Source organism: Ambystoma mexicanum, chromosome 4q, assembly GCF_040938575.1.
Source record: "Ambystoma mexicanum isolate Mex_15411 chromosome 4q, UKY_AmexF1_1, whole genome shotgun sequence".
Taxonomy (NCBI): Eukaryota; Metazoa; Chordata; class Amphibia; order Caudata; family Ambystomatidae; genus Ambystoma; species Ambystoma mexicanum.
In genome coordinates this window covers 178,024,045-178,043,637 of record NC_090928.1, presented here as the reverse complement: position 1 = coordinate 178,043,637, position 19,593 = coordinate 178,024,045, and the positions used below count along the sequence as shown (strand labels likewise).

At 43.3% G+C, this 19,593-nt stretch overlaps 1 protein-coding gene across 4 annotated transcripts in view; it reads right to left on the bottom strand.

Moving 5' to 3' along the window:
- Positions 1-19,593, bottom strand: part of AGPAT4 (1-acylglycerol-3-phosphate O-acyltransferase 4) — a 1,136,585-nt gene that overhangs the window by 250,299 nt on the left and 866,693 nt on the right. For all 4 annotated transcript variants that reach the window (XM_069607695.1, XM_069607692.1, XM_069607694.1 and 1 more), the window contains one exon: positions 14,435-14,588. In XM_069607695.1, the coding sequence (XP_069463796.1) occupies positions 14,435-14,588 (154 nt within the window). The remainder of the gene's footprint in view (positions 1-14,434; positions 14,589-19,593) is intronic.

Below are 19,593 nucleotides of genomic sequence, written 5' to 3'. Positions count from 1 at the left end.
TTTATTTACACATTACATAGCTACACATATTCAATGGGCCTGCGACATGAGGAGACTCGAGAGAACAGACAATCAAATTACAATCATTTAAACCGTGATGTGTATTTCTCAATGAGCTCTTCTTTAGGTGGACATGGAACAGAGGCAATGTTGGGTGGCAATGCAGTTGTCCCCTGCACAGGTTCGTTCACAACTCCATGTATGTGCCTATCTAGGACATCAACAATAAGTCTCTCAATAAACTCATATTGCATATCCTGAAACACTGGTTTGATCACCCATTGTTTACTTCTTTTAGTGAAGGCCTTATTGTAGCGAAGCGTCCCTAAAGTTCTGGTCGTCCTATTTTGTTGACGGCCAACATTATGGTTATGTGCCAAGACCGCTAGAAGAGTCCGATTTATCATGCCCTCCATGCCAAAATGCAATCGTTTTGGCCTGTACTTTAGGCACATATTGTGGAACACCTCCAAATCTCCTGTGTGGCAGAATTCCGTGAGTCCCCTCAAATCTCTTGTTATAGTTTTATCAAATACAATCTTTTCAATGGCTTTGTGAGTGGGTGATGAAGGAATCAACCACTTCTTCTTCCGTGCCTCCTCTGTGGACAAATGGCCATGTTCACAATTGTGGAAATGTTGGTTTGTGGTCCATGAGTGAACGTTGCTACAGTGTAACATTACTGACCGCCATTTTTCCATTAGAATTTCCAACGACCCTCCACATGTTTTTGAGCTCCACCAAAGATGGTTGCTGATTGACTTGGACCACTGTGAAATACCTTGCATATCTTTTTTTTTACCTGCAGCCGACATTTTTTTATTGATTGTTTTTGCAAGATGCCAAACGTCAAATTGGTGATTTATATTTTTGTACTCTTCTCTCATTGTCTTGGCAATTAAAACGTGTCTGTCCGTGGCTATCAGGTCGATCACCATTCCCCGCGATTGTAGTTCTTGCAATGATGCTACAAAGCCAACTTTCTCCATGGCCACTGAGGATGTACTTTGTGACACCTGCACGACCACCGAACTCACAATTTTCTTACTTTCCATGTCCTGAAAGTGGTAGGTGCAGTACTTGGCTGAAAATCCTGGGCTGTCGCACTGTCCATCACCGGCTAGCCTGAACCGTTTGCCCGCGAATGTACTATCAATAGACATTTTTTCCATTCTCCAAGCTTCGCTAATGGCTGGAAATAGATAATCGGTTTGGTATTTGTAGAACTGAGTTTTCGCAATGAAATGGATTCCCACAAACTGAAAGAAAGACTCTAACTTTTTAAAACTTGAACCACTAAAAAGTGCAGCCGCTGCACAAAGTAGATTGCCTGCTGGCAGTTGCCCCAGCATGGGTTGTGCAGACCATGAGAAAGGATGATATTTTGTACAGGTGGCATGTATTTTAAGGTTAGTGCCTCGAATTGCACGAGTCACATTAATCAATGGCTCCCCACATACTTCCCCACCAACCGAATGCCCACATTTCATCCGAATAATAATATCAATCAAACAACTATCGAATACAATGAATTTGGCCTCTTTCCTTATACTGTCACTCTGCATCCCAGCTGGTTCGGCCTGTAACGTTGAGGACATGTCACTCACATGAAAGGTAGAATCTCTGATATCGTCTTCCGCTATGTTCAGTGATATTGATGGTGTTTCATTGTCGTCCACTTCATTCTCTTCCATTGCAACATCTGTTCCTTCTCCGGCGATGGGTGAATAAAACAATTTCTTCAACTTTCTCGCGGTCTTAGTTTTTGCGGGTGTGGATTCTGTGAATTGATCTCCGACTGCATCCGAACTACCAGGAGGACATTCACTATCAATGGCTGGATGTGGTATAGCTCCGTTGTCAATCACTTCATATTCTTCCCATTGGCACGATGCATCTCCAGTCTCAAGTCCCTGCCAAAAGGTTTGACAAGCAACATCTCTCGTTCGCTTCACTGTCTGTGTAGATTTAGTTCGTACACCCACTCGCAACTAGAGGACAGATTGGAAAAGGGATGTTCAGTTTAAACACAACTTACAGTATTGAACTATTAACAGTGAAAAACAACATAATATAGTGACCAGGACACTAACCTTCTTTTGCTTTCTTTTCTTTGAAACTTTCTTGCCTCGAACTTCAACATCGGGACGCTGTTGCTCCGACTCGTGTGTGCATGTCTCCACTTCCTCTTGCGCTGCAACGACTATATTTTCATGATAAGCACATCCATCACGCACTGACGCTCCATCGACTCCCTGAAACATAGAACTTTCATTAGTATGTATAATATTATTGAAAACACAAAATGTACTTGGGGACCAATACCCACGTACATCTCAATAGCAAAACACGAATGAACGCTTTGTGTAGAACATTCAAACGACAATTATTCACGCATTGTTGATCTAGTTAGATGGAACTGTCAAGATCCATACCTCGGGCTCCTCATAGACTTCCATTGATGATATTATTGAAGATGATGCTTCAGTAACTCCCTGAAACACAGTAATTGCATTAGTATGGTTTTCTATTTTGTTAAAAAGAACATACACTTTGTGCAGGCGTCAACGGCTCATCTAAATAGACCTGCACAAATGATCAGTTGTCTAAAATAAATAATGGATATCTAAATATGTTTCGATTTGCTCGATCGTTGGAAGTGTCACCACCCAGAGATCTGCATCAACTACTAGGGGTGATGTTCTTGTAGAAGAAGCTCCGACATCTCCCTGAAACATAGTACTTGCGTTAATAAAGAAGGAAGTATAGCGGATGTAATCACGTCATATGATTTCGCTTGATCGAACTGTCATTATCCATACCTCGAAATGCATAAGAACATCAAGGGACGATGTAACTGCGGTGCACACTTCTGCAAGCTGTTGCGCCGACCCGTAACTGCATGCTCCCCCTTCTTCTTGGACTAATGCTCCATCGACTCCCTGAAACATAGGACTTTCATTAGTAATGAACACAATATTGAAAAAAGAAGGCACATAGGAGGGCGACGACAGAAGGACATATCAATGGCTAAAAACGAAAGAAACATTGTGTGTAACAATCACGCTACAAGAATGCAAGATCTGATGATCGCCATCGATGGAACTGTCCGGAAACGTACCTCGAGCATCTGAGTGACATCAACGGTTATCGTCAATGCGTTGGACTCCTCAGCATCTCCCTGAAAGACAGTACTTGCATTATTTTGGATAACAATAATTATAACTGAAAACAAAGACTAGAGGACGAGTACAAGGGTGTGCCATTAGGTAAAATAATCACACGATAAATTAAAACTATTGATTTACATGCCTAAAACAAGTCAGTGGCAGAATAGCTAAGTAAGATTACCCGATAGGCGCTTGAAGTGGCTGATGACTGCAATAACGACACGGATGGAGAATCTTCCGGCTTCATATTGAGTGGATACATAAATGGGGAAATTATTGTTAGCTAATGCTACACACTACCGCAAGGCCGAGAGATAAATACGTAAACTTGACTCACCAGTGGAGGGATGTGGACGAATAGAGTGGGAATAGCGGTTGAGAGCAATTTTCGCTTCGCTCGCGGTGTGTTCTTCTTTATTAGCAATGATGTGGAGTACATGTCTGAGCTAAAGTGCCTGCTGCAGATGCGGTATCGATCACCCCTCTTGTCCGCAAAGACTTCTAGGACTCTACTTTCAAGCTCAGACGGTGGATATCCGCAATATCGGACCCATTCTCTTATCTGATCTATTGTCTTAGGGAAAACATGCATTATAGTACCTTCAGATTTACTATGAGTCTTCGAAGGGCAACCGCCAATGGAACAGGCAGGCATTGTGGAAAGTTCTGAAAAGTAAAGATCAACAATTCTCTATGAATACCAATGTGTTAAAAAATTAAATGACACATAAAAGGTCCAATGCAAGGTTCGTTTTGGTTCTTGGAACTATACACGTTATTCACATGCGGATAAGTATTTGAATAACTTTAAAAAAATAGAAAAATAATTTGACTAAACTCAGAACATGTGACTAGTTCCTTGCATGTACTGTCTTGAACGAAAAGAAATTGGACGCAAAATGATTATGGTACATGGCCTTACCTTGACGAACAAACAGTTAGATGCAGGGATCAGAGTAGTTTCTTGTCGTAGAACAGGGAGCAGTTCACAGGTTGCAAACTGACGAGTTTCCTCGAAGTGGTCACGGAAGTTCACAGAGACGAAGAGCAGATAACCAGCACCTTCACGGGTTGACTAGCAAAGCGTAAAGAAGTTCTCATTAGAAATATGAAGTGGGTTATAAAGAATTCGAAACAGGGGTGTGTTTGTGAATGAATGACGTGTATATGTCGTGGCATTATGCAGTTTGCAGGGGGGCGTCCAGCGTGAGGGGGGATGCTTGGCAGGAGACACGGGGTCTGGAGGTAGACATGGGAACAACAACCCATGCTCTATAGACCACTTTGAAGTGTACATGCTATTTGGCACCTCTTGGCCTTTATTGCTCCCTGACAGCTCCACTTGCCAGCGCAAGTACCCCGGTGCGAACTGCCTTTGATAGGGCGGGGGGTGGATTGGGGCGGTGGTCGTGCAGACAAGACACAGGAAGACTCGTGAATGGAGACACACTTATGTGGATTGCAGGGGGGCGTTCAGCGTGAGGGGGGATGCTTGGCAGGAGACACGGGGTCTGGAGGTAGACATGGGAACAACAACCAATGCTCTATTGACCACTGTGAAGTGTACATGCTATTTGGCACCTCTTGGCCTTTATCGCTCCCTGACAGCTCCACTTGCCAGCGCAAGTACCCCGGTGCGAACTGCCTTTGATAGGGCGGGGGGGTGGATTGGGGCGGTGGTCGTGCAGACAAGACTCGTTTGCCGCAGGGCCTCACCAAGAAGAGGCCATCTAACTGCATGTAAGAGGCAGGCTGCAGGATCTAGTACATGGAAGGCAGGGGGGTGAGTTTATAAATACCTCAGCCTCCCAGGAGAATATATGGGTGCAGTTCACCCTGGAGACCCTGGATGCCTAAGCAGTTAGTCAGCAGCAGGCTGGCCTGTGGTGGCAAGGCGGCACGGGCCAGAGGGGGTCATCTCTGTACCCGGTGCCCAAAAGGATGATTTATTATGATCAACCATATTGATTATTTACCTATAACCATGTTTTGTATCAATAAAATCCAACAGCCTTTTATTGCCAACGCTTGAACAAAGTGGTGTGGTAAGTATTTTTGGGGGAGGAGGCAAGGCCGGGAGGCTTGTTGCCAACCCGCAAAATAACATATGTATGTCTGCTGCATATGGGTTCAACGGTTATGTGGATTGAAGGTGGGCGGCCAGCGTGAGGGAGGATGCTGGCCGGAGACATGTGGTGTGACAAGACAAGGCACAGGAAGACTATTCAATGGAGACACACTGGATTCATTTAAAAAATCAAAACAACCATTGTTAAAATACATTTTGGGTTTTATTTTAGATCTTATTTTCAATTGAACATAAATAATAAACATTACACATTGTAAAGTTCCGGTTGCAGCACATCCAGGGAAAATCCGCGGTATTGTCCACTGTCGCTGGGGAAATGTTGTCTAATGGCAAGTACCGCACAGGCAGGTATTACTCTCCGAACGCGGTGTCCGAGCCTCCCGTGAAGCCACCAAGTGAAGCAACGATAGGCCACCAGCCTGTACCACCTGTGAAAAAGAAAGATGCAATGGAACCAATTTACATGCGTTCGAATGATATGTAGATGTAATTTTATATGTGGGAGACGACCATGAAATAGTAGTGGCATCACTGACATCACAACCAGAGTATACTTACTCGTTACTCGGATTACGTGGACGAACAGTGCCGCGAAGTTCGTGCATAAGCACCATCATCATCCTCAACACGGTCCGTGAGAGGCAGGCTTCCCTGAACTCTGGCAGCTCAGTGATGCATTGCGGACTTGGCTCGCCTTCCGAAATGTAGGCCAAGCACCCGGAATTTTCACGGCAGCAGCAGTTCTCCTCCTCAGTTGGCATTAGCTCGCACCGATTGCACGTGCACCAGGTGGAGACGCCGTCCATGCGACATGGTCCAGGCTCTTCATCCGTTGACTGGTCCTCCCAACTGCCGTCCGAATCCCCATCGTTTCCGCGTGCTTGCCTTTCCAGTAGTTCTTCCTCGGTGTACTCGGGCTCGTACATATACGGCATTATTGTAGCCATTGTGTGGTAAAGAAAGTAAAATAATTTACAGAGATGGTACAGGTGTTCACAAGGCCTAGAAGCGGCGAAGGTAGCTGACCAGAGCACAGAAACGAGTCACAGAATACTCAAAGTAACACAGAGAGAGGAATGGAATCGAAAATCTGCTGCTGTGTGTTGTGAAACGGTGTGTTTATACTTATTGAGGAAAGAGGCGTCCTGCCATTTCCATGGCGACACGTCATTAGCTGAGGCGCAGCGATTGTCGACAGGAAACGTGCTTTGGCGTTGGGAAATGGGCGGTACGCGTCTGCTGATGTCAGGCTCAGGGGCGTGGGATTTGATTTAGTGCCGCAAACGCATTTGAGCCAGGGCGATGGGGGGAAATGATAGGATTATCAGAAAATGGCGGCTGATTTCGAGTGCGTTAATGGACGAAAAGTCGGGTAAGGTCCATAGGAAAGTTTTCTACGATCTACCGATTTATGCTTAAAAACACATGGCCGAACCGTAGGGACAATAAAAAAAAAGTCCCGGAACTATCCTTTAAATAAATAGCGCGCAATGATCAAAAGATATCGCGCAACCAGCCCAGGGAGTCAATACTTGCTTATCACAGCGAGATTTACCTACTGAACCTTTCAGGATATCGTGGATCTAGTTAAGCCTGCTATACAGATCTTTTTTAATTCGTTTTTTTCTCCAACCCTAAAGATGTTTTTCTAAATTCTAAATACTTAAAAATTAGGGTATATTTCTCTTTCTCTTCCCTGCAGTTGCAACTAATTTGAATTTGAAATAAATAAACATCTGCCAAGTTGAATGGGCATGTTTAACATTAATTACTACCTTGCTGTAAATACTACCAATTGGATAAAATCTCAATCAGAAACATAAAAGGAGTAGGGTGAGTCTTTAAAATTGATACATTTTTCTTGTATTATTTAATTTTTGAATAATTGATGCATATGAACCCTATACCAAAAGCAATTACCTTTCTTCCGCTTCCCTACTTTTCAGAATAATTCCATATCTTTTCTTTCTTCTTTTCTTTTTTATATTCATTGCAGACTGAAACTATCTCTTTTCTCCTGATGAACCATTGAAACTCACAATGGGGAAACACGCGTCGAGAGATGAAACACAATTAGTGTGATGAGAGAGGAAACACAATTAGTGTGATGAGAGAAAAAACACAATTTGTGTGATATTAACACAAAGAATATATCATTATAAAGAATATAATAATTTTTTGTTTGTTTTTTCAATTAAAGAATTTTTTGAGAACACCAACATTCTTGGATTGGTTCTATATATATTTTTTCTTTCGTACTATGAACATGGACTCTAGCTAAATACTATTAATTGGATGCCTAATTTTGACTCACCAACATATATTTCTAAGAAAACTTTATTGGAGTTGGCGCATTTGAGTAACAGTTTCTCATATCTTTATACTTTGGTGTATACTTACTCTCCCCACCATCTACAGGCCCCCTGGCCCAGCCTCCCTCTTCCTTTCTGAATGGTCCAACCTCACCTCCTCTCTCCTGACCTCTACCTCCAAGCTTCTTCTCCTCAGAGACTTCAGCATTCATCTGGACTCTTCTGATGCAGTCACTGTACTTTTCCGTGACCTCTGTGACTCTCTTTCCCTCACCATTCTTCCCTCTGGTCTGACCCACTCAGCCGGACACACCTTGGATGCACTCATCTCATCAGACATCCCTATCTCTAACCCTCTCACCACACCGTTCTCCTGGTCTGACCATGCTTTCCTCTCCTCTCACCTGGAGCTCTTGGGCTGCTTGGCTAGGCCTCTGCCAGCACTGTCAGTCTCCTCCGTCATTCGACAGATGAAGCAGGAGTGTCAGTTGCTGCTTTTGCCGCCACTTTAATCCCCATCCCACCCCTGCCATTGACTCACCCACTGACACAGCCCTCGCTAACCTTCACCTCTCCATCTCCAACACCCTTGACATCCTTGCCCCTGTCATGAGGATCTGCATGAAACCTGCTTCCAAGCGCAACTGTTGGTATAATTCTGAGCTAGCCTCTCTAAAACAGAATTGCAGAGTTGCTGGACGAAAAAGACAGGCTTCAAACACATCCACTGACAAACTGTCCTATCGCCTACTGCAAAGGCAACACTGTCTCTCCATCCACTCCAAAAAGAGGGCCCATATCCAAGCTCACATCACTGAGTCCACCAACAATACGGCAGAACTTTTCAAAATCGTTAAGGAACTCGCCAATCCTTCTGCAGTTTTCTCCTCTCCTCTTCCATCCCAGGCCCTCATACTGAACTGGCTTCCCATTTCACAACAAAAGTCCAGGACATCCTGTCCTCTCCTCTACCCATCTCCCTACTCACCCTCCTGCTCTCAGGCCTGCATTGGCCCCTCTTCCCCTCCTCCATAAACTCCTCCTTCTCCTCCATAGCACCAGATGAGGTCTCTAAAGCTCTCCGCTCTATGAAAGTCTCTTCCAAACAGGTGCTCGCCTGCTCCTCCAGAACTATCAAGGACAACATTTCCTGTCTCACGCCTGCCTTGGCTGATTTCTCTAACCATTCCTTTGCCACTGGCTTCTTCCCACCTTCCCTCAAGCACTCCCTTGTGCACCCACTCCTAAATAAAGCCGTCAGTCAACTCCTCCTGACCGGCTAACTACCGCCCTATCTCCATAAACCCCCACCCCCACTGGGAAAACTCTTGGAGAAGTTGGTCATCTCCCAACTGACCCCCTACACTGAATTTGTTGGCTGTCTCCGTGACCACCAGTCTGGCTTCAGAGCATCTATATGCACAGAAACTGCTCTCCTGAACACCTGTGAAGAGCTGCTCTCAAACCTTGACTCCAATTCTCCTTCTGTTCTTATCCTCCTTAATTGGTCCTCTGCCTTTGACACGGTCAAGCATGCCACTCTCATAAAACGGCTCCATGATACCCTTGGCATCACGGACCTGGCACTGGACCGGTTGACCTCCTTCCTATCTTATCGCCCCTCCCAGGTGCAACTGGGCTCTTGCCTCTCCTCCATCTCACTTTCTACCAGCTGCTTCCCTCAGGGCTCCATCCTATCGCTGTGGCTCTGCAACATCTCATCTTTCACACCTATCTCTCCTTCTCCCCTCACATTACGGACCTTACCAAAGGAGGCACATTTTCAACTTCACCTCCTCAGAGGCATTTGCCCCTTCCTTACCTTACCTCAGAAGCTCAATGTCTCCAGAGCTCTGGTTCTCTCTAGGCTGGACTACGGCAACAGTCACTTCCTCAATCTGCCTCGCTTCTCTCTTCGCCCCCTTTAACTAATCCAGAACAGGACTGCAAGTCTTATTCTTGGCCTCAAGCCCAGGGACTGCATTTCTCCAGCCCTAAAATCACTCCACTGGCTCCAGGTGGCTGAAAGGATCCAATTCAAGACCCTCTGCATCATCAACAAGGCTTTCTGGGACAAGGGATCCCATTGCATCTAACTCTCTCTCCCTGAATACCTCCCTGCTAGAGCCCTTTGGCACTCAAGCTCCAACTCTCTGCAGAACAGATGCTTGTCCAAGCAGATAGTGGATGGAGATATCTGTCTTTGGCAGGTGCCTCCCTCTGGAATGGCCTCCCTGCCCCCATTAGACTTGAGCCAAAACGCCTTACGTTCTGGAAACATCGCAAGACCTTTCTCTTCTCTATTTCCTTCCATCTTGCCCTCCCTTGATAATACCCCCTTTTGCTGCTGTGACTGGCAGTCTGTTCCTTATGAGTCTTATCAGCACCCTTCCAAAACAGCACTGCCTTTCTGGACCCCTTTCCCCAACTAGCCTGGTGAGTTGGCCACCCCTTCTGATCCTGGTCCACCCCACTTCCTCGCACTTAGAGGGGAGCCCTCCTGCGGCATCCCCTGGCACTTGCCTCCCTGGGCTCCCCCTCAGCACTTGCCTAGCCCCTGAGCCCTTCTTCACCCCCCCCACTCGCCTCCCTCCTTTGAACTTCTTGCTACTGCACTTGCACGATCCGAATGTCACAAGGCCTAGTAGGTCCGTTATTGTTGTTTATGTCCCATGTCCCCCCCTACCTTTTTTGTCTTCTTGTGCCTAGAAACACAATTTTCCTGTATAGTGCGCCTTATAAATAACCAATAAAAAAATAATAATAATAATAACATTTGGTACTCCTAATGCTCTTATTTCCTGACAAAGCATTATTTACTCTTCGTGTCATCTAATATTGAGATGGAGACTTTTTTATTTTAACACAGTGAAACACTGCATCAGTATGGTGTTATGTTAATTATTCTGTAGGCTGCTATGTCCCATGATTTTATTTTCTTGAAATGTTACCATTGGTAAAAAGTCACAAGGGATTTCAATGCAACCAACTGGCGTGTAATTTCACTTTTGAGTAATGGTAATTTCACTTTTGAGTAATGGTGCAGAATTCAAGATTGCAAAGGTTCAAGGACTTTATGAAAATCTTTATTCTGCTGACGAATTGGATGATGTTGCATCATGGTTTGATTCCCAAAGTGACAGCTGAGGAAGCAGAATTACTGGGCAGGGATTTTTTGGTTGAAGAACTGAAGAATGCAGTATATTCCCTAAACACCAGGAAAACCCCATGCCCAGACGGATTTCCTATGGAATTCTATAAGTTGCTGCCAGAGAAGGCATACTTACTAATGTTGGATATGTTCAAGGGCTCCCTTGAGATGAGTCTCCTTCCATCTACTGTCCGGCATGCAAACATCTTGGTGCTTCTCAAGGCAGACAAATGCCCCTACTTACTGGCAAGCTATAGACCGATCAGTTTAATTAATACAGATGGCAAGATACTGGCTCGACGTTTCGAATAGGTTATGCCGAAGTTGATGAATCATAACCAAACGGGATTTGTGAACATTAGACATGAATCAAATAATATGACAAAAAATAATGACCCAGCAGAAAGGAAGTAAATTGTGAAGAGATGTATTGCTCCTCTCTCTGGATGCAGAAAAATTGATGTACCGTATTGACTGGGAGTACCTGTTTATGACTGCAGGCATGACTAATGGGTACATTATGGCACCTTTTGAACTGGAGAGAGGGACCAGACAGGAATGCCCTCTTTCACTGTTGCTGTTTGTCCTTGCAATGGAGAAACTGGCCTCGATCTTGAGAGATGACTAAGGGTTAAAACGTGTGAATTTCGGTGGGGTCGAGCAGAAAGTCTGGCTTTACGCAGATGACCTGATACTGGTGGTGCAAGATCTCATGACTTCGCTTCTGGCAATGATGGAGAGGTTGGAAGGATTTGGAAGAGTTTCAGTTATAAAATTAACTGGCGGAAATCCGAGGCTATGCCGATCAGATAATTCTACAACAAATCATACCTCATTAGGGAAGGTTTCCAGTAAATGTCCAGAAAAAAATCAATATCTTGGGATGTAGCTCACAAAGTATTTCAGACAGTTAATGGAACATGTCGGCAGCAGTGGAGAAATTGTATAGGATAATGAGATGGTCCAAGCTTAAACTGACACTATGGGGCATGGTAAACACGATCAAGATGACAGCTGCCCCGAGAATTCATTACATTTTGGAAATTATACCACTACCAGTTAAAAACAGAACCTGTAGGAAACTGGACAAATTGTTGCAGAATTATCTCTGGGAAAATGAACCAAGGCTGAAAATGCGGAAACTTCAATTACCAATGAACAAAGGAGGCATCAATGTGCCCAATTTTGCGGCGTACCATTTGGCTTTCACAGCGCGCCTCATTGTGCCTTTCTTGGAGGATATGCCAAATGATTGGACTATGGCTGGAACAGATCTGGTCTGCCCACTGGAGCCTTGGGCTACTCTGACTACCAAATCTGGCAACAGAATGGATGCATACCCTCTGACAGTCTTTTTGAGACGCTGTTGGATGGATCTGTCTAAGATAATGGGTCTAAATGCACTATGGTCCAGGAATGCTTTGATCTGGCTGAATCAGAGAGTGAAGCGTAATGGAAAGTCATTTTACGGGAAAGAGTGGTTCTTGGGCGGGGGGAAATGGCTTGGAGACTTGGTGGCGGTAGATGCTTGAATCCCTTTGGCCTCTAAGGTGTATAATCTCTTACTGGGGGCTAGTAAAGGGAACTCTGTGTTAATTGGGAAATGGTCTCGAAACCTCACATCAGGTATGGATGCAGAGAGATGATTTGTAGAAACATACCTCTCATATCTCTAAATGGTTGGGAATGTGCAAGACAGATTACGCTTTTGAACAGAACATACTGAACAACTGATAGGATATTTGAATTGACAATGTGTGACTCGTGCATGTGCTGTGGGTGTAAGCATATAGAGGGAATATTAGAACACATGTTATGGGACTGTACCAGGTTGGGAACGTCCTGGGACGAGGTATGCACATTGATTAATAGAGTGTTCCGATTGGACACTGCTTCAGATTTTGAGACTCTGATACTGGGTGATGACATTCTCATAGATGAGATGTCTAGCCCTGAAAGGAAACAGCTGTAGAGCGCTGTTATGGCAGTAAAACAATTGATTCTTAGAGGATGGAAGTCTGGCAGATGTCCTTCAACGAGGGACTGGATTAATGAACGTAACAACTGTGGGAAAAGTATCACTTTTATGAAAGAATCTGGAATGGATTTGTGGAACTGGATCTGAAGTGTGTATATTTTCTTACCTTATCTATATCGAAGAATGTACTCATGTAGGGATTTGGTTACTAATCTATTGTGACTCTGGATTACTTTTTTATGTAAAAATGTGTAACTACAAAATAAAAAATAAAAACCAATAAAACTAAATTGCAAAGGTTGATTGTGAGGACGTTGGAGAGTGAGCAGAAGGTGTTAAATTTGTTTCAGAATGTTTGCATTCAAGGGCGAGTTTCAGGAGGAGTGGGTGGGCTCCTCCAGACCCATCTGCATTTCTGCATCACTGAGGAACTACCATTAAAACTAGAAAGTTCAGGCATCTCACATGCCTGGTGTCTATGGCAAAGGGTTGCCAGGGTAAGGGGTGACTCTTGTTCAGCCTTTTTCTGACTTGTCAAGGCCTTGGCCACAAATCTTCCTCCCACCGACCTTAAAGTAAGCATCACCCAGTGTGCTATATGCCTCTATCTGGTCCCCACCTAACCTATCCTCTTTACAATCACTATGCTCCTTTTCACTGACCATGCACCTGCCTACCCTCACCCTCACCCCAACCCCTCAGTCCCCTTTTCTGGCCTATCTCTTCATTTCTTTGTTAAGGCCACCTCCTACCCCACAGTCTGTCCCTCCACTACTCTTCTCTCCTGTACCTTCTGTCCTCATCCCCATCGTATCTGTACCTTGCATGGTTTCAATGTCTTTAATATTTATGTTTGGTCCCAAGGCAATGTACCTTATCTTTTTTTAATGAAATTGTTTAGTTTGATTACAAACCTTTTCATGTAACATACCTTATCTATGTTCCTATGCCCTAACCCCATCTCACCCTCTCCACAAACTGGCCTACTCTTAATCATTCAATCACAGTAACCTCTAAAGGAACACTGCTTAGCGAAACCTCTGCTACCTGCCCAATTCCCTGTGTGCAATAAACATAGATGCCTACTCCATGATAGGCCTTGATTGGCCATGAGCCAAAAGAGAACACACAATTACTTACAACTTTTCACTCAATTGCTGACAAGGAAAATAACAAAAAGGCAATTTTAAAGGTGTGAAAAGTTGTTAACATTTTTGCTACTCTAAAACAAAGGTATGTTTATTCGTTTACTTGGAAAATATGTGAAAACAGATTACTTGATTTTTCTGTTAATTTTTCTTATAAAGAAAATCCACAACCTAATATTCTTCAGGAGAATTTTCAAGCAAAGTCTATACATTCTCCATTCTTCGGTTTTCCACCACATATTTCACTTCTAAAAATGACTACCACTTATTGTGCTAGATTTCTCCTGCAACAATATGCTTGCCAGACATGTTTCAGCAGAGAAACTGAGCAAAACTAAACATCAGTAACTGAATTTACAAAGCACAGAATTGCGTGCATTTCAATGGCTATATTTAAATGTCATAGTTCCCAATCGAGAATGGAATTAGGAATGTAAAAGTGGCTATGATGGAAAATGGATTGGGCTCTCTAGTTGGAGCCTTTACATATAACATACTAGATTGGCCTTCGAAAGAAAACTGTCAGTTGTTAATACACTGTAGCAAAAGACAATGTTTTGACTTTGCTGCATACGACTTTCCTTACCTACATTTCTCAAACACTGTACAGTGATCGCAAATCCTTTAGTACGCGGCAGGAGGTGGTACTTCAGCTTAGGCAGTCCTTTGGCTTCGGCTACTTGCATGCTAATCTCGTGTTTCTTCTCAGTGAACCTCGTCCCCTCACAATGGATCAAAAACTGAAAGCAACAAAGGCTGTCATTTGATTGGGTTGTAAAAAATGTCCAGAAATAGCAGCACAGACAAACTACAATAAAAACCAGAATTACTTCTGAAGGGCCAACATTCTTGCAAAATGTCTCTGGCCTCCTTGGTCTAACGCCTACATCCCAGATCTTACTCGTGCAGCCTATTTCTTCAGTCACAACTTCAGTAGTGCAATAAGAGGCATCTCCTATTGTGCAGGATACTGAAAAAGGATCTTACAAGGAAAGTACACATTTTTTCTGCTGACTCATTTTCCAAGCCGTCTGAACAGGCACATACATTGCATGTAAAGCTCTGATCTGAGAACACAGAGTACATGGTGAAACTGTGAGATCCCAAGTGGCACCCTGCTTGACCAAATAGTGTGCCCTAACAACTTTCTAACGACTAGTGCCAGTATGCTGCTCTTCTTCCACCCCTCCCCCACAACAACCATCAAGGGTTGTATTGATCCACCAAGTAGACAGGAATGGCTGCACTGGACTATCTTAAACGATGGCTTCATGGTGCGAAAGTGTCAGGGGTAAAAACCGAAATAAAATCAAGAATTTGTTGGTGATACTGTGCAGGAGCCATTGGAAAAACACCTCCCATCACCATACAATGTACAGTCACAGCCGATATAACAGATGAAAAAACATTATTTTAAGAAAGGGTGTATAGGTGCACAAACGCAAGCAGAAAGTGTATTGGTCATCTGGGAGGGAGATCTTTGAAAGGGGGAGTACATTTTGACATATGGAGGCACCTATCTGAACAGTTAATGGATTACAGTGCCTGGGTTTGCTGGTTCGCCTACGAGGAATTATCACTTATGAGGAATTGAGCTGTGTATTGCGTACATGTACGAATCTAGGCCTCACCAGCTACCTCATATACCTCTGGCCTGCCTGCACATGTGCATTAGGTTTTAAATGTCCACTGTATAGTGTGTTTAATAAGAAAATAAGTATCACTCTAACGGAGCCCTTATTTTATATCCTGTTAAACAACAGAATTAGAAGAAACACAAGCAAATCCGTAGTTTTTCTCCGGGGACAATCATCTCCTGAAAAATATTAGGGGTCAACAGAAAAGGCAAATCACCTATTACATACATAACGCAGAAAGAATTATTATAATCAATAATGGGGGTGGGTATTAATTATATGAGATCATCAGTGGGGGAGCTAGTCATTTCCCAGGCAAATGTTTTAAATGGTGGCCTACATACAAACTTTAATTTCATACATATTGAAAGTTAAAAATGCACAAATAATCAAAAGTCATTACACAAATACTCAACACTTCCAATAAGGGTCTTAGTGGATTATTACATAAAAAAACACACATAGGATTTTGTCATTAACAATCAGATGGTTGGTTAACAAAAAAGTGGAAAATACATTCAACTTATAACTGGTATTGAATCAGTTTCTAATAATTGTTGAATAACTAGAATTGTTCTTTTCCTGTGTCAATCAAGGAAAATGTCTCGACATGTTTCAGTTCTTGGGGGATAACTCATAGAACTTTCATCAGGAGGGATGTAATAAACACGAAAATCCCAATTAAAATTCAATCGTTTCGACAAAGGACAAATGTGGTGTACACGTGCAACCTGTGAATTAAAAGAAAAAGTGACAAATGAGGAGCTAGAACTTTAGCTAATTGGGTTTGTCAATATCCTAAAAAATAGAACGGAGGACCAACAGTAAGGTTATAATTACCTTGCGTGGTGCTCGTGGGGGCTCACAACGTGGGTTGTTTAAGTTGAAGAAGGTTGCCAGCTAGCTCTTCACCTGCAACTAATACATGAAAAACCTCACTGAGTGTTTTTCAAATGAGCTGCAAAAACCTACTCGATAGTTTAAAAGTTACAACAGGACAGACCTCCTGCATATTCAAATCTGGGTATAGCATATATCGTGCAAAGCCAATGGCTCACCTGTAAGTCTGATAATAAGAAGCAGACGTAGATAAAAAGATGTCAGGTTTTTAGAAATTACTCCACTCCGGCATAGATTATTGTAGGCAAGGGATAACACCACCAATGTGGGCAGGAACCGGTACTCCCTAGAAAGGCAAGGGGAGGGGGGGCGAAGAGTGACACTCCTCAGTATAGTCTCTTAATGGAAGATAACACATTTACAGGAGCCGTCTCGAAAAACAGCTCAAATAGCTAGAGATCCGGTCAGTCTACATAAGTAAAACCTCCGGCCACAGTAAGGGGAAAGAAGGGGTACACCCGTGAGGAATAGAGACAGCCACCTTAGTGGAAGTTACAGGGACCCTTAGCATGGTCAGTACACACAGAGGCCGAGTTGTAATCCAAACAGTAGTAAAGGGCCCCCTACGGTACCATCCGCGTTAGAATTACATAAAGTTAAACAAGCGGCAGATAAGTCCTAGCGGGTGACTAGACGCCGTGCGTACCCAAGTGAAAAAGGTAAGTTCGCAGGGTAATGTCTTACCACCATGGGCTCTGCAGATTTCTTAATGAAAATAGTTCTAGTTGCATCGGATGTCGGCACTGTACATCGCGTCGCTACTCGAGTAAAGATCTATAGCGAGTGAAACACAGCAAGTGTCAGTCCCAGACATGTGTGTCTGAAAGCATATGGGGAGCCGGAGCAATCCGTTATTAAAAACATACCTCAAGGTTGACTGCAACGACGTTCTCTTGCAACACGACTGACAGGGACTCAAAAGGAGGCAGCTGCGCGTCTGTATGAGGAGCGCGTGGCAGAGGAACAGTGTTTATAAGTAGCTATGGAGACGGAGCGTAGGCCCTTCTTGATACAGGACGTAGTGCCTGACATCGAAAAGGGGGCGCCCATCTTAAGATGGAGACAGAGCCGTGCCGTGTATGTAATCAGATCTGTGTTAAGGACCTTCATGAGAATTATTGTAAAGATGTATATGGCTAAATTAACTCCGAAAAAATCCCTGCAAGCGGTATGGAAGGGTCAAGTTTCCTTATATTAACATTACGAAAAAGCTATAAATTACAAATTCGATGGTGTCTCAGAACATGCTCCCGCACTGTTGAAAATGCAGTCTAGCTAACAATGTTTTTCCAATCTCCCATTATGTATATTAAATTAACCACGCAACAGTATTTAGGTGTTCATCAACATTAGTTGATAAGTGGATGGTTATGCAATCTCATTTCAACGTAGTCATAGGGAAATCATGGTCACTGTGCATACCACACAAAATAGTACATTTCATCATGCAGTATAAAGGTCATAAAAACATCTAACAGAGGATAACCACGTTTCTCACTGAACACTTCACATAGTTATCTAAGTCTGCTCTAAGGGAGAACTCCACATTGAGTATATTACAGCTACTCTTAGCGTTTTAAATTGAAGTGGAAATGCCCTCTTCTCATTGGCGAATTTTATGCCATTCAATAGAATCGTTCATACCTCGAATGTCACTATGTTATCTAAAGATCATCTCTTGCTCTTTCCTAAGGAGTCTGTTTCCTAGTGTTTGTAAATTCCCTCCTTTCAGTGTAAGAAGTACGGTCCATGTAAAATCTTCATGTCCATGGTTTGCCTGCATAAAATGTTTAACCATCGGAGCATTGTCAGTTTTGTTTTTAAGGCAACTATGGTGCTCCATGATCCGAGTTTTTATTTTGCGGATCGTTTTCCCCATGTATGGGAGTCCACATCCGCATGTGATTAAATATACCACATGCTCAGTGCTGCAATTGGTCAGGTTTTTTTTGTACCCAGGGCCGGGTTAAACCTATGTCAAGTTCTTTGCTTTTGCTAGTAAGTTTACAAACTCTGCATTCTCCACAGGGATAGTTGCCAGTGGCTGGCGGAAGACCCCAAAGAGTGGTCAAATTAGGCATGTTACATTGTTAGTGGTTTCAAACGGCTCCCACCTATTCTGTTGCCAATAGTTTTACTTCTTTTGTAGGCAAAAAGGGGCATCTGGAGGAGGGTTTTGGAGGTTTCAAATACTTTCCAATGTTTAGCAATCACATTCTTGATTTTTAAACTCAGATTTGTGAAGGTATTCACACACACAATTCTTTCATCTTTTGGTTTTGTAGGCTTCTCTTCCAATAGTGCTTCTCTATTATTATTAAATGCACGCTTCGCTGCCCTTTTGATCAGTTTTTTGGGGTAACCCCTCTGTCTCAACTTCTTACTGAGTAGATTTGCTTCTGTTTCATATCTACTGGTGTGCAAGCTATTTCTTTTAAGACGTAGAAATTTGGCGAAAGGTAAATTGTCCCATAAATGTTTAACGTGATGGCTGTTATATTCGGGCAGGGAGTTCTTATCCGTAGGTTTATGGTATGGTTTCAATTTCAGAGACCCATTAGAGTGGAAGATCGTAAGATCAAGGAACTCAATGGTTTCTTTTCCTATAGTCAATGTAAATTGTAGGTGGGGATTCCGATTATTGAGCAATGACAAAAATTCATTAGCTTGTTCGCTTGTTCCTTCCCAATTCACCAGAATGTCATCGATATAGTGGTTCCATTTTTTGATGTTAGATTGAAATCGATTAGTACCGCTATATATATATATGGGTCTTTTCAAACACTTCCACATTTAATTGGCAACGCTAGGGGCCATCATGACCCCCATCGCTGTGCCTTCAATTTGTTGGTAATACGTCCCATTGTACTCAAAGTAGTTTCTTTTGAGGGCCAGCTCTATACACCACATTATGAAGGAGGTGGGAACAGGGTCTTGGTCAGTTCTATTTAGTAAGATTTTTTCCACCACCTCTAGGGTAGCCTGTTGTGGTATATTCGTGTACAGTAACACTATGTCGAAACCCAATAGGAGGGTGGTTTCTGACCTTCATAGATGTTTATCACGTCTCTAGAATCTTTCAGATACGAGGTCATCTTTTGGATATAGCCTTTCAGGTAATGATCCGCAAAAGTAGATAGTGGTTCTAGAACAGAGTTAATACTTGCCATTATCGGTCTACCAGGAGGTTTAGTGAGAGTCTTGTGTA